At 41.7% G+C, this 15,156-nt stretch overlaps 1 protein-coding gene across 15 annotated transcripts in view; it reads right to left on the bottom strand.

Annotated features, from left to right (window-relative positions):
- The window catches only part of DLG1 (discs large MAGUK scaffold protein 1), a 295,326-nt gene extending 293,560 nt beyond the window's left edge, over positions 1–1,766 (bottom strand). For 7 of the 15 annotated variants that reach the window (XM_036849846.1, XM_036849848.1, XM_036849852.1 and 4 more), the window contains exons 1-3: positions 846–1,221; positions 505–589; positions 330–379 (exon numbers count right to left, since the gene is read on the bottom strand). In XM_036849846.1, the coding sequence (XP_036705741.1) occupies positions 330–348 (19 nt within the window). In that variant the 5' untranslated portion in view covers positions 349–379; positions 505–589; positions 846–1,221. Of the gene's footprint in view, positions 1–329; positions 380–504; positions 590–845; positions 1,223–1,659 lie in introns of those variants that run through there. The other 8 variants (XM_036849854.1, XM_036849855.1, XM_036849840.1 and 5 more) reach the window with 7 other exon arrangements.
- Positions 1,767–15,156: the final 13,390 nt, after the last annotated feature.

Below are 15,156 nucleotides of genomic sequence, written 5' to 3'. Positions count from 1 at the left end.
AGTATCCCACATTCGCTCACAAAAGTGTTTAGTAAGAACAATAAAATGAAATATTAAAACACCAATACAGAATTTTTAAGAAGACATTTCAGAGGGAAAATGTTAATTGCCTCTCCAGTCACTAGAGAGATGTCAAGGAAAAAAGCTTGACAAACATTTAGGTGTTTCCATCCTCTGAATGATGTGAGGCTTAGATTCCCTAAGTAGTAAGGCTAGGGCTGTGCTGTCTCATCAGAGTTACACAAACATCTTTAAAACATAGCAATCACAAAACAGACATACAGAAAAGCAAGAGACACCCAGAGAAGAGTTCCGACGTAAATTCTCACCTTGCTTCCGGACCGGCATTTTTCTCCAGAATCAGAAAGAGGGCACACACCTTTAAGAACACAAAACATAAAGGAAACATTTTAAAAATTTAGAAAAGAATAGAATCAAGGTTAAACTAGCATTTCCCCTTAACTCTCAAATCGAAAAACTCCTAGCCCTATTTGAAAAGCCCACCTGGCAAAGTTTTCCCAAGTGAAAGGAAGAGCCGCACAATCCAGCAGTGTCAATCCAGAAAGCTTCTACCTAAGGTTGGGTTCCCCTGCAAATGTAAGAGCAAACAGAAGCAAGATGCCAAATTCTCCTCGAAAGCTGCCCCCTCTCCAAAGGGCACTAAATGCTGGACATGGGGCCAGCCTCCCCCGGCAGAAGTATACATACCCCCCACCTGCTACTGGGGGGGCTGAAGAGGCTCTCCGACCCTTGGCCCCTAAGCCAGCAGCGGCTGTAGCGCACTGGGAGAAGGGATCAGCTGGACTGATCACCCCGCCCTACTCGGGCCCCCTCCTCTCGCTTGCCTGTCTCCTTGCTCGCTTCCTCCGAGCTACTCCAGCGAGGGCCGGACAGGGCAGCGGCCGCTCTCCGCGACGCCCTCGCGCCCCACATGCACACCTCCACGGGCCCCCACACCTGCGGCGCGGCCACAAAGTTCCAGCGAGTGGCGTGCGCTCGGAGCGGGGTGCACCCCGGGCGGTCTCGGGGCGGCTCCCCCGCCCTGCCCCGCTCCACGTCCCCCCGCCCCGCCCGGGGCTCGCGGAGCTGAGCAGAGGGGGGTGAGGGAACAGGGGAGGAGCTCCCCTCGGCGGCCGCACCCCCGTTGCCTCTTCCTCCTCCTCGGCCGCCGCCGCCGCCGCCGCCGCCGCCGCCTCCTCCACACTCGCCGCTGCCCGCTAGCCCGCTCGCCCTCTCCGCTCTTAGCCGCCCCACCCCCGGAACCTCGCCTCCTTCCGCGCCCCCAACCGCTCTCCCCCCAAACTTTCCGCCAAGATGGCGGCCCTGGATCTGGACTGCCGCGCCCCCACGTGACCGCTTTCCCGGCGCTCGCAGCCAATGGGAAGTGAGGAGGCGGCTCGCGCCGAGCCCCGGGCTCCCAGCGCTGCTACCTTTGGTTGGGTGGGGAGGAAGGCCAGGAGGGGGCTGGGGAAGCAAAAGGGGACCCGGGGAGCATCTAAGTGCACCTCCTCGCTTAAAGGGGCGGCCACCGAAGTGGCTCTGAGGACAAAGGAGTTGACACACAGACTCTACAGGTGGCCCGGGGGGGCCCTGGAAGAGCCCGCCTTTACCTCGCCCTAGCCCACCGGTGTGTCCCGCGATTCTGAGCGAGTAACGCACCAGGCCAGGAAGGGTGAGGGTGTCGGAAGAGAGACGTGACTTCACCTACGCCAGATCCAGGACACACATTCCGAGACACCCTTTAACCTCACTAAACACGTGCCTGGCACCCCCGGGGGTGGATCCCCAACCTGGAAAAGTGTTCTCCGGGAGGAATCATCAGCACCACCCAAAATAGGGGGCGGGAAAGGGCGGAGCCTGGGAGGAGGGGAAAGGGAGGCGTTTGGGCGGGTGGGGGGGGGGGAGGGGTGCCGTCTCTGCACTCCTACACTTTGTACTAATATTTTAAAAGTTACTATTAGCCCCTCAGTAAAAAGTTTTGGGGGGATTGAATTAAAGAAGGGTAGGTAAAATAGGGAGATTAGTTAATCTGATAAGAGTTTGAGGGTTTCACTAGAGAATTTTTTAAGTCTAAGTGATTAATTCCAAGTATGAATGCATTTAAGGATGGGAAGAGAAAATTGGTTCCCTCTTTTACTCACTCATTCATTCCCCCTTGCCTGCAACCCCTGCCCAGTCAACAGCTCCAGGTATTACCCAAGCTCTGGCTGCTCCTTTAAGAACTCACCTGTAGCTACCGCCTCCCAAGCCGCAAGTCAGCTGCCGCGGCTAGTTTAAGTTTCGTTTGCAACTGGAAGCGGGACTACTGGCCGGCCAGGACCCCGCTCTGGGTCTGAGCCTCCCAGGCTGTCGAAAGAGAATCGGGAAAAGCTCTCTAAGTCACTCCCAGGTCTTCGAGCCTCTTCTGTGTAGCAGGCACCTCACTGCTCTGAGGTCCAGAGAAGATTTGCCTAACATCACCCAGAGTTAGTGACAGATCTGGAACCACGGTGATCATGTCTTTCAACACTGGAAGGCTCTTGCCAGTAAACCAGATAGCCTTTCACCGAGGCAGTATCCTTGGGCTAATGAAGGCAAGTCCGGGGAACCTTGTACTGTAATCGTAACAGTTGCTCAGAGGTATGCGGGTTTCACTTTTGGATAGCACCTTTGAATCCTAACTTGTTATGAGAACCCAGCGATTTAAGAGTTCATCTAGACCTACTGTCTCAGTTTAAGATAAAGAAACTGATGTCCAGAGAGGGGAAGCAACTTGCCCAAGGACACATAGGCTAATCAGTGACAGCAGCCCAGAATTAACTCTCATAGCTCCAGTCCAAGGCTCCTTCCACTGTGATTTTGGACAACTTGACCGTAGTATGTTGCTGGTATATTGGTAGCAAATCTCTTTATGCTCTCCTGCCTCATGGGAGCTTGAGCAATAGTTAAAGCAGCATTTCAGAGAAGAAATGGGATGGAAAAGTGAAAGGAAGCTCTTAAAACCAAGGAGCTGAAATAGAAGGATTTTTCAAATAGTGAAATGGCGGATGGGGAGGGTTAATAGTGAAAATGGCTGATGGCATGCATGCTATTATTATCAAGACTTCATTGATGAACTGTGAATGAAATGGTTCCACTTAAGGGACCATTCTAAGAATGGAATCTCTGCAGAATTCAGAAGGAGGGAGGGGTTTCACCTACCCCCTTAATTTCATCTACTGTTCATGTATGTTCACTTGCCAGGCAATGGGGATAGAAATAAAGATCTAAGCCCTGCTCTCAAGGACCCGCAGCCTAGTAACAAACGGATAAAGACCAACACAGGTTTTCTCAGCGGCCACTGAAAAGTCAAAACCAAAATTTGTGTGAGTTCTCAATGTCTTCCTAGTCCTCTCCTAAAAACAAAAAGGAGGGGGAGGAAGAAGAGGAGACAAGAGGGCACGAAGCCCTTCCTTCTTGTCATCTTCTAGCCCTATGTGGTCAGCAGTGTCCAAAATGGACATGAATGAATGAAGTTAGTACCTGTTCCACCCTTGGGGGCCAGGACAAGTCCAGGCCTTGAATGAGAGGCCTTTACTCTTCATTCCTCCCTTCTATCCATCTGTATTAGTTACCTATAGCTGCATAACAAATTCCTCAAAGCTTAGTAGCTTGAAACTCAGTAGCATAGTAACTAAAACAGCAATAAACATTATCTCACATTTTCTGTGCATCAGAAATTCAGGAGGACTAGGCTTCCCTGGTGGTGCAGTGGTTGAGAATCTGCCTGCTAATGCAGGGGACACGGGTTCGAGCCCTGGTCTGGGAAGATCGCACATGCCGCGGAGCAACTGGGCCCGTGAGCCACAACTACTGAGCCTGCATGTCTGGAGCCTGTGCTCCGCAACAAGAGAGGCCGCGATAGTGAAGAGGTCCGCGCACCGCGATGAAGAGTGGCCCCCGCTTGCCGCAACTAGAGGAAGCCCTCGCACAGAAACAAAGACCCAACATAGCCAAAAATAAATATTAAAATAAATAAATAAATAAATAAAATATTTTTTAAAAAAAAAGAAATCAGGAGGACCTTAGCTGGATGGTTCTGGCTTGTAGTCTCAAGAGATTGTACTCAAGATGTCTACCAGGGCTGCAATCATCTGAAGGCTTAACTGGGATTAAAGGAGGTTCTTCCAATATGGCTCCCTCACAAGGCCTCTGTTTGTTGGCAGGAGGCCTCAGTTTCTCACCAAGAAGTTCTGTCTGTAGGGCTGCTCCACTGGCTTCATGACATGGTGGATGACTTCCTCCAGAGCAAGTGTTCCGAGAGAGCAAGGCAACAGCCACAACATCTTTCCTGACCTAATCTCAGAAGTAGCATTCCATCATTTCCACAAGCTCCTATTTGTTACTTAGATCAGCCTCAAGAGTATGAATACCAGGAGGTAAGAATCATTAGGGGCTGGCCTACCACATCATCACAACATACAAAGCAATGACATCTGGATTTTTCCAAACAACTTTTATTTCCTTGAAGTTCTCCTCACTTTATGCAGGTAGCAGCTGCCATCAACTAAGACCCGATACAGGATCTGATTACTTTTCCAACCTCCTCATTAAAAAAAATAATAATAATGAAAAAAATGTGTGTAGCAATATACACTTTCCAGCTCCAAGTTAACTTTCCTTTCAAATAGCTTCAAAGCCTTAGGGAGTCAAAGGATACAGGGAAAGGCTCAAATCCCCCATTCTTCTATTGAGATGTCAGAGATTTGATTCTCAAAAAAACTGTTTCTCAGTTTTAAACTTTCCCTTCCCAATAATGCTTCTACCCAAGCTGCCCTTGTAGCTCCACATCTCTATCTTTGTCCTCTCCCCTACCCAGGTCCCCAGCCCATCTTCTGTAAAAGTACTCAGGTCCTGCCAGACTCTGCTGCGTCTTTTGCTCTCACTCCGGCAAGTGGTAGTATGCTGCCGGTGCCACGGTAATCAATAAAAGGAAAGGACTTGATGCTGTCAAAACACTTATGCCAGCTTAGGCTGCAAGAAGAGGAACAATGTTGAGAATGACAAAAGTGACCATGCTGGTTTAGACCTCCAGGAAAAGCTCAGCAGGCATTTCCTGGCAGCACACTTTAAAAGGGATCTAGACAACCAGCATTTGGAAAGAAAAGAGTAACCAGAGCAATCAGGGATGTGAAACCTTACCCCAAGAGGAACGATTGTAGAATCTAGGGTCAGTTTTTTCAGAAAAGAGAAGGCTTTAGGGAGCTTGACTTTAATCTTCAAACAAGCTTATTCTGTGTAGCCAGGGGACAGTACTAAAACTAATGGATGCAAGTTACAGGGCCACAAGAAGTTCTTCTTTAATGTAATTTGTCAGAACTGTCCAAAATTCTGAAGACCTGCCCCAAGGTGGTAGGAATTTCCCATCAAGAAGAGTCTGAAAGAATCCAACAAGGCTTCCTTGTCAGAGAGAGGTAGATACCCAGGACAGAGGATTGGACTAAGTGACCTTTGAGATGACAGTTCTAAGCGCTTGAAACTTCTGTCCCTGCTGTGGTATTAGTACCATTTTATCTACATCAAGAATCCATTCTACCCATTTTTAGTGGTACTGAGACTGACCTCCTTCTGCAAAGATAACTCTTACCAGAATAGAAGGTACAAGTTGAAATCAATTCCCTTTAAAATGTGGACAGTTGCCCACCTCCATGACAATTAGGCACTGAACTCATGCTTTTTAATGGATGATCCACCCTCAAATTTCTATATTATGCTGTAAAGCATTCTTAAGTGGGTATCAGGCTCATAACTACCTCCCATTTAAACTGGTATACTCTCATACTGCTCTAGCCCTTCATATAGTGTTAAAAGACAGATTTAACTCATTGCAGTCTCACAGCAACCTATGAGATAAATTTATTGGTTATGACCTCCCACTTTGCAGAGGAGGAAAAAGGAAATAAATAACCCAGTCTAGGACACCACAGCTAGCTGGTAATGGAGCTGGGACTGACTGTTAGTTCACTGTTTATTCCATTAAAATGTGTTGCATTTTCTCTACCTGACTCCCTTCTAAAACAACAAACAACAAACAAACAACTGTGTGTGCATTGGGGCAGGCGGCAGGTGTATGAGAGACAGATTGGAGATAGAAAGATCGAGAGATACTAAGAGAAAGACAGAGAAGAGAGACACAGAGAGATTCTGATAAAATGAAGCACAGGCAATAGGCTAGTCTGTTACCTATTTATCATATATTTGAATGCTTTTTAACAGTGGAGATAGTTTTGATGGAAATAGGAATGTCGCCTCTGACCACAAAGAAATAAATATCCACACCCTAATTATATGTTATGACTAAATAAGTTTTTTTTTTAATGCAAAGGTGTTTATCTAAAACACTCTGTAGCTTCCTTCTTTCCTTCCTTTACCCTGACAAGTACCCTTGAGTATTAATTAATGAGAGGTTTCATAAGTGTATGGGACATCCGGCCTGGAAGGGCCCTTAGACACCATCTAGGGCCATCCTCTCATTTGACAGACAGAAATGCTCCCAGACAGTATCAGCACACAATTATCAAAAGGCTTTTCCCTGATAGCAGAATGCTACTGGCATTTCAGGAATAATCAGTCTTCCTCTGGGCGGGGAGAGGGAGTGGGAACTAGTAATATTTTCTAAAAATACATTTCTAAGTTGAACCAGATTTGCCTTTCTGCTTGTGAAGAACTTGGGGTATTGACAGAAACTCTAGGATCCCATATTGAAATCCTTAGGATTATACTAAAATCTCTGAGACAGCCTCCTCACCCCACTCCCTGCCAAAAGGATTACCAGTGTCTATTCAAAGAAGGCTCTGGGTAGGGCCCCCTGGTCAGATTATCCTTTCATAGGAAACTTAGTTGGAATTTGAAGAAACACTACTAGAATTTTAGGAAATCATTTGTATTCCATTTCTGAGACGTGGCTTGGCAAATAGAATTCTGATAAGCAAAAGAATCCAAAAGATTCTTCATAATTGGACATGGATTGAGTCCCAGTGACCAACCTCCTTTAGCACAAAAAACTGCCACAGTATTCCAGAAGCTTTCTGTGCCAGTCTTTCATTTTTGGGAAATGACACTGGCTAGAGCTGTAATTTTCCTGTTCCTCATGTTGTATAACCCCATATTCTTTTATTATTTCCTTTTATTTTAAGCTCACCAGAACAGTAACAACAAAGAATCATTTAAGTCTTACTTTCTATTTAAATTTCCTTTATGTTAGATTAATTTCTTCCAAAAGATAGTTTTTTTCAACTGAGGTTAATTACCTTTTATTAATAAATTGGGCTACAGTTGAGGAAACTTCCAGATATGCTTTTTAAAAACTCTGCAAAAATCCCACAAGTTGGAAATCATTTCAAATTGCAAATTACTTTGTGAATAAATAAAGCCAAGCCCAAAGTGGGTGGAGGACAACAAAATAATACTTACAAAAACAAAAATTAAAAGGAGGCGACATTATCAATTACTAATGAAGGTGATTAAAGTCTTTAAGGAAAAGGAAGGAGCAGATATTTGATAAGAAATGCTACCATAGTAATTTAGAGAAGCTTGGATTCATGGGAGCAGAATAAAGCTATATCTCTATTCTTTTTCCTCTCAGAAAATCACTCCCAAAATATTAGAACAAAAACGAACTTGTTTCTTCATCCTCAATGAAAATAAGAGTGCCTAGTAACCTCAAAAAAGATAGAAAGTAGTTAGAGAATTGGTCAAATTCAAGTGCCCGGGATAGGGGTTGAGGGAGTAAAAAATAAATAAATAAATAAAAATTAAAAAACCAAGTAGGGAAAAGTGTGCGTGTGTGTGTGTGTGTGTGTGTGTGTGTGTGAGAGAGAGAGAGAGAGAGAGAGAGAGACGTATTAACATATTGATTAACATAACAAGACTGTTCCATTTATTGTCTGTATTTTTGAAATATTTCTTAATTAAAATTTTGTATCTAAAAAAATGCAGGTACACTTGTCTTGAAGAACCATAAAAGAGCTTAGGAAATAGAGGCTCCAGATACCAGTGAACATGAGGTACAGCTAGGCATGGTGGAGCAGGGTTGGGGGGGAAGCTGAAAAAGGAGAATGGTTATATACCTACATAAGGAGAAGTTAGATGCTAGGTTCCTACACACTCAGACATGTAACCACCTTCCCCTACTACTCCAAAAGACAAGAGTTTTATTTACTGGGTAAAAAGAGAGGTTTTAGATTTGGGGACACTAGACACAGAAGGTGGTGGTGAGTTACAGTAGTAAAAATAGGAAACTAAGAGAAAATCTGCACACTGAACCTAGAGATTCTCCCTCACCAGCCCACTTCCTCCCCCTAGATCCAGGAGCCATAGCTGGGCACATATCCTCCAGACAAACAAAACAAAACAAACAAACAAAAATGGAACTGCCTGAGAAAAAAAGACCAATAGATATAGTTGGGAGGTTCACAACAAAATTTAGTCTGAGCCATTAGGAAAATGCAAATCAAAACCACAATGAGATACAACTTCACACCCACTAGGATGGTTATAACCAAAAAGACACATCCGTTAAGACATACCTGTTATTATAACAAGTGCTACCTAGGATAGGGAGCAATCAGAACCCACATACATTACTGGTGGGAATGTAAAATGGTGCAGCCACTTTGGAAAACAGTCTAGCAGTTTCTCAAATGGTTAAACACACGACAATTCCACCCTTGAGTATACACCAAAGAGAACTGAAAACATATGTCCAAACAAAAGTTGTACACAAATGTTCATAGCAGCAGTATCCATAACAGCCAAAAAGTGGGAACAATTTGAAAGTTCATGAACTGATGATGGATTAATAAAATGTGAAATATTCAAACAATGAATTATTATTCAGCAATAAAAAGAAATAAAGTAGTGGTATATATTATGGGATGTAAGTATGATCTTTGAAAATATTATATTAAGTGAAAGAAGTCAGTTGCAAAGGACCACATATTGTATGTTTCCATTTACATGGAATGTCCTGAATATGCAAATCTATAGAGACAGAAAGGAGATTTGTGGTTGCCTGAGATTGAGGGGCATGGTTGGTGGTAGAAGGCTATGTGGTGAGTTTTTTTGAAGTTAATGAAAATATTCTAAAATTGATTTGGTACTGGATGTGCAACTCTGTGAATGTACCAAAAGCCATTGAATTGTACACTTTAAATGAGTGAATAATATGGTATATGAATCATATCTCAATAGAACTGTCTTTAAAAAGTCAGGTTGGCCACTTTATTGCCCTTCAAGAATGCTGATCAGTCACAAAGCCCCTCCCATGTACACAGAACTTCTAATCAGCTCAGTTTTCACCAGGAGGAGGGAACCAAGGGTCACCAGACATTTGGGTAATGACTCCATCATGAAGGATGGTGACCAAAAATGGACAAACTAGGAAAAAACTCCTGGAAAATAAGAGTTCTGAGTCAATGCAAGGAATATGGGAAAAATCAAGAAGTTATAATTAATATCCTCAGAGAAGATATTGAATCCATGAAGTGAACATTATAAACAAAAAGGAAGAAAAGAGTTCTTTAAAATTAAAAATTAGAAAGCAAAACATAAAACTCAACAAAAGTTTGGAAGATAAGGTCAAGGAAATTTCCAGAAAGAAAGAAAGAAAGAGAGGGAGAGAGGGAGAGAGAAAGAGAGAGAAAGAAAGAAAAAAAGAAAGAAAGAAAAAAAAAAAAAAAAAAAGAAAAAAAAAAAGAGAAAAAAAAAAAAGAAGAAAGAAAGAAAAGAAAGAAAGGAAAGGAAGGAAGGAAGGAAGAAAGAAAGGAAGGAAGGAAGAAAAAGAAGGAAGGAAGGAAGAAAAAGAGAGCAATGAGAAAGAAAACACAGGAAAATGAGAGGTTTGGTAAACAAAGATTATCAAATAGTAGATATTCTGGAAGAGAGATCAAGGGAGAAAACTAACTAAATAATACTAGAAATTAACAAAATAAGGGGAGGAAGTGAATAAATAATAATGCAAGAAATTTATCAGAACTGAAAAACGAGTCTACAAATCAAAAAAGGCCCACTGACCATCAACCTTAATGGATGTAAAAAGACCCACACCAAAATACATCATTGTGATATTTTAGAACAATAAAAATGCAGTGTAGATCCTCAATGCTTACAGAAAGAAAAAACAGTCCATATACTAAGAATTGGAAATCAGAATGGCATCAGAATTCTCAATAACTTTGGAAGTTAGAAGATAGTTAAACAATGTATTTAAAATTCTAAGGAAAAATTGCTTTTCCTCAGGATCATATGCTAAACAGATTGCCAATCTGGGTACAATTAAAAAAAATTTTTTTTCACTCTCTCAAAAAATTTATCTACCATGCATGCTTTTTCAGGAGGCTTCTAGATGGATGTGTTTCAGCAAAACAAGAGCATAAACCAAAATAGGAAATGTGGGATCCAAGAAACAGGATCCAACTTGGAATAGGTGAAGGGAATTCCAGGATGCTGGTTTAAGACAATTTCAGTACTACTGCTGTGGAGCAGGACTTTGAGAGGAAGCAGTACGGATTGGAAGGTGGGAGGACTTTAGGATTAATGTTTCCAAGACAGACATGGAATTGGTAAACTAGTTGATAGTTTTGATCACATGGAAAATTTGATCAAGGAGCATTTCTCAGAGCTGTTGGAGGGGGTGGGAAAACTTAAGAAGATGTCGAAAGAAATCTAAACAAATGAAAAACATCTGTTAACTCCAGGAAAATAAATTGTGTAAGAAAGAAAATATCACTATATACTATTTGGCTCAAAAGTACAATATTTTTGTAGTCCTAGTAATGAAAACATAATATATTAATGAAAAATAATTTAACAACAATAAAAAAGAGAGATACAATTGTAAAAGCAGGATGAGAATCAATAAATTAACAGTTTCAGATAAATCATACATAGGTAACAGAAAGTCAATTGATGATTTCAACTGCTGAATAAAAGTATCAATCGTCTATATTATTTAATAATATGGAAGTAAATTCCAAAAGAAACAACTGAAAGAATTGAAGATTTTTCTCCAGAGTGGGATGGGCGCATTGGAGAGGTGGGTAGAGGGCAAGGACCTTGTATTTTTTTATTATTACTATAGGACTTTTAGCACTCTTTGACCTTTAAAAACTATTTGCATGAAAAATTTGACTAGGGATAAAGATTATTTTAAAATTTATATAGGGAATTCCCCGGCAGTCCAGTGGTTAGGACTCCGCGCTCTCACTGCCGAGGGCCCAAGTTCAATCCCTGGTCGGGGAACTAAGATCCTACAAGCTGCGCGGCGCAGCAAAAAAAAAAAAAAAAAAAAAAAAAAAAAGTATATTGAAAGTATCTTATAAAATTTATATAAAGAGAAGTTAGGTGATGAACAGTGACTTCCATGCACATTGACTCCTTAAGCGGCATTCCATTGCTAAATGTAAATGGAAAGAATCTGATAACTCCAGTTGCTGCTGCAGGAACCATCTCTCCTGGAGACTGAGATGGCTGAAGGAAGTGGACATTACAGGGCCAGAATGACAAGACTGCAGAATCTCCTTTTCTAGGGGGTGTCATATTTTTTCCAGGAAGGTTCAGATGTGGTTCTATTTGTAGACAGTTTTACATACTTCTCAGAACCTTTCCAATTTGATATGTGCGTGAGTCCCTAAGATTTCTAGAAACAAATAGAAGACCCTTTGAAAGTGAAATGTCATGTCTCCCCCACCTAAATCATAAACACTGTAAGAAACAAATCACTCTTTATTAGCATTCAGTATTAAAATTTTAGTATGCCTTAAAGCAATTATACTCCAATAAAGATGTTAAAAAAAGTAGAAAAATAAAATAAAATTTTAGTATGCCTTAATTTATATTCTGATGCTTTCTTTAAGGATATATTTTTAAACAAATATACAATTTAAAAAACTATGTAACTAAGATCTGTTTATGGTTAAAAAGAAAACTGCAAACAGTAGAAGCATGTATACTTAAAAGTAAAGTATGCATTCCCATCTTTGGCCCCCTGCTCTGACTCACTCTTTAAGAGTGGATTTTAATAGCTTGGTAAATCACTTTGTGGGCCACGACCTTTTGATTTTTCAAAGCGGAAGGAGGTGAGAAAGCAACTCAAGAAACTGACTGCTATATATGATGAGAGACTGAACATATACACAGGTGTTGGCTAGACTCTACAGGACAATAGATCTCTGATCCACAGCCTCTGCAGTGACCAGTCCAGGGAGCCAACCACAACCTCTGTAGCAACTGGCTCAGAATGCTCAGGACTTTGTGATGACTGCCAGCTTCCCTATGTTTTGCCCTTGCTTCTAACTCAGGACTAACCAGAGAAAACCAAATATGCTCCCCAAATATCCTGCTGGTTATCCCACCTCCAACTTTCCTGTGTCAACAACCACCAATCAGAGCATACCTGATGCCTTTTTTTTTTTTTTTAACTATAAGCTTTCTCACTCCCCTGTCTGCCTTTGAGTCTCTGCCAAACACAAGAGATGGTAGCTGATCCCACACTATAGTAAGCTTTGAATAAATAGCCACTGTTCTTATTCAGGTGTTCATCGTTTATTTCCACAATGACAAGAAAACGTTCCTACAAGGAGCAAAAATGATATCAGAATAACTGTTCAGTCTGCTGCTTCACTGAAAGCTTCATTTATTAGCCTCAACTAATATGTATTATGCTAGTATGAGCCAGCCACTAAAATAAATTGTATTTCCCTAGGACAAACTTAAACTTGTTTAAGAAGGAAACTACTGAGCTGAAGCCTTTAGGAGTTGGAACTTTGAATCTGAGTCATTGTTTATGGTCTGTAGCAGGCAAACTATTTATTTCAAACTTCTCAAAGTTCCTTGGTTAAACATGAATGGAGAGAAGGCCTCAGCAATTAACATAATAGCATAAAAGGAATTAATAATAATGTTTCTCATGCCAGTCTTCTTATTTTTAAAAAATCTCTTATTTCCCCTGAAGATTTGTAACACTATTATTAGAGTTGGTTTTTTTTAAATTATATAAATAATTACTTGTCTAAGGATAATTGTTCCTCTCTCGCTCTCAATTATGTTCAATTTACTAAACCAGACTACAAAGTTTTTCTTTAATAAAGTTGGCAAACAGAGCATCTGAAAACATTTTACTTCAGGGAATGATATTCTGGTAAGTTTTACTGAAGATGACATTTTCATTAGCACTGCTAATGAACTATGCTTAATCCTTTGGGAAGCCATGATTTATTAAAAGAATTAAAAGTTTGAAAAAACACCAAAAGAATTGCACTCATTCATTTTGAATATGACTACGGTATTTGCAATAGAAACATTAGTGAGTATTCCCTAAAGTTGTGGTGGCTTTTAAACACTGCATAATTCTGGGTATTGCCATCAGGAAAGCATTGCACCATTGCTCATTAGAAGGATAATGTCATTATAATAGCTTTACTCTGAGGCATAAACTAGTTAAATGAAGCACCAGAAAAAGAAAGGCAAAGTTTGTTTAGTGAATCAATCTTGTTCTAAAGTTTGGTGACTCTACATCGAGCCAGAAAGAAATGCAGCTAGTGGCTTAATTTGAAGAACCTTCCAAGGAAATGCTGAAAGAGTATACAATTCTTATAATTGGTCTCTAGGCTTCATTATGGCTTGTTCATGAAGCTGTCTGTTCACACTTAGCTTTGCAATTTAATTGTGAACAAATCAGGAGAGAATAAAAACTCAAACAATACAGCACTGAGGAAGATCTTTTTGGATCAGTGCTTTTGATTCCCTTCTTTACATTGTGACCTTTTACTGGAAACTTGGGTGTGACTGGTGCTCTTCGGTCCAAAGTACCAGGAGGTTCAGATCAGGTTAAAGTCAAGCTCAGTGCAGGCTGATTCTGAGGTCAGCCTACTGACATGTCTTCTTTTAGGCTGGTATTGCTTGAGGAACACAGGTTACCGGGGGTGAGTAGAGCTATTCTCCAAAGCCGAACCAGTTGGCTAGTCAGCAAAATTGTGCTGTTTGTTTGATCTGGGTTCTGAGCACAGAATCCTGTTGAATGCCTTTTAAATTTGGTCATGGAGAGAAGATGGTGCAGGAGTGAGCAAGGAAAACTCCTCTTCAGAGAAAGCTCTTACCCCAGAATCCTCTATACTCAAGGAGGAGACTGCTTCAGAATTTATAACTATGGTCTTCTTAAATGTGAAAGATAGGTTTCTGAAGAAGTGATGAGGTCAGGGGGTTTTATTATAAGATAAAAAAGACTTCAGCCAGCCCTGAGCTAGTGCTGGTAGCAAGAGAACTGCATTGGTCCTTCTGCCCCTCCTGTCCAAGGAGCCTGGTACAGGATGCTCTTGGGGATGGTGCCAATGGATAGTGCCTTTGGTGGCTCTAGAAGGAGGCTGGATCTCAGGAGGTCCTAGAGGTTGGTCAATGCATCAAACTCAGTTGTCAGTGAAAAGGTTGCTCACCTTCAAGTAGGAAATGTGAAAGCCTTAGCAACAAGAAAGCCTTAATTCTTCAATAGGTCAATTCAGTTCAAGCAATATTTAATCGTGCCTATTATGTACCAGGCACTGTGACTACACAGATGAAAATGACGGAGTTTTTACCCTCAAGGAACTTTTGGTTAAATGAAGGAAGTCGATATAGATACCTTAGGTATACTGTGATATGTAGTAAGAAAGCAAACCCTGTGCTGAGCCCTGAAGGATAAATTAGCTGAAGGAAGAAAGGTGGCAGTAGTTTCCAGGCTGGAAAGAGGAGGATGAAAGTCAGCAACAAGGCATGGGAAATTCAGAGGCAAGCTAGGTACAGTGAGGGTCCTTCCGATTATCACAGATTTAGATTCCTCTGTTTTCTGAGAAGAGGAGTCTGAGTCTCTTTGGGCACAAGTGGTAGGGTGACCTGCACAGTCAGAAGCTGTATTCAGCACCTCACTGAAGTTGCTGCTGAAGCGTGTACTATGTCCTCCTGCACAGAGGGCTGGGATTTAGCCTTCACCCTTTCCTCCTCTCCCCCCCACCATGAGCTTCTCACATCTTCTGACATTTCTCTGTCAATCTTATATCCCTCCCTTTTCTTTGCTTTCCCCTTGAACTTCTCAAAAATGACCTCATTTCGTAAGGCAGGGAATTCTGAGCTGAATTCAGGTCTATAACATGGTCCCACTGGTGAGAT

Source organism: Balaenoptera musculus, chromosome 4 (genome assembly GCF_009873245.2).
Source record: "Balaenoptera musculus isolate JJ_BM4_2016_0621 chromosome 4, mBalMus1.pri.v3, whole genome shotgun sequence".
NCBI classification, from domain to species: domain Eukaryota; kingdom Metazoa; phylum Chordata; class Mammalia; order Artiodactyla; family Balaenopteridae; genus Balaenoptera; species Balaenoptera musculus.
The sequence above is the reverse complement of the archived record's forward strand: the minus strand, read 5'-3'. Positions and strand labels throughout refer to the sequence as shown.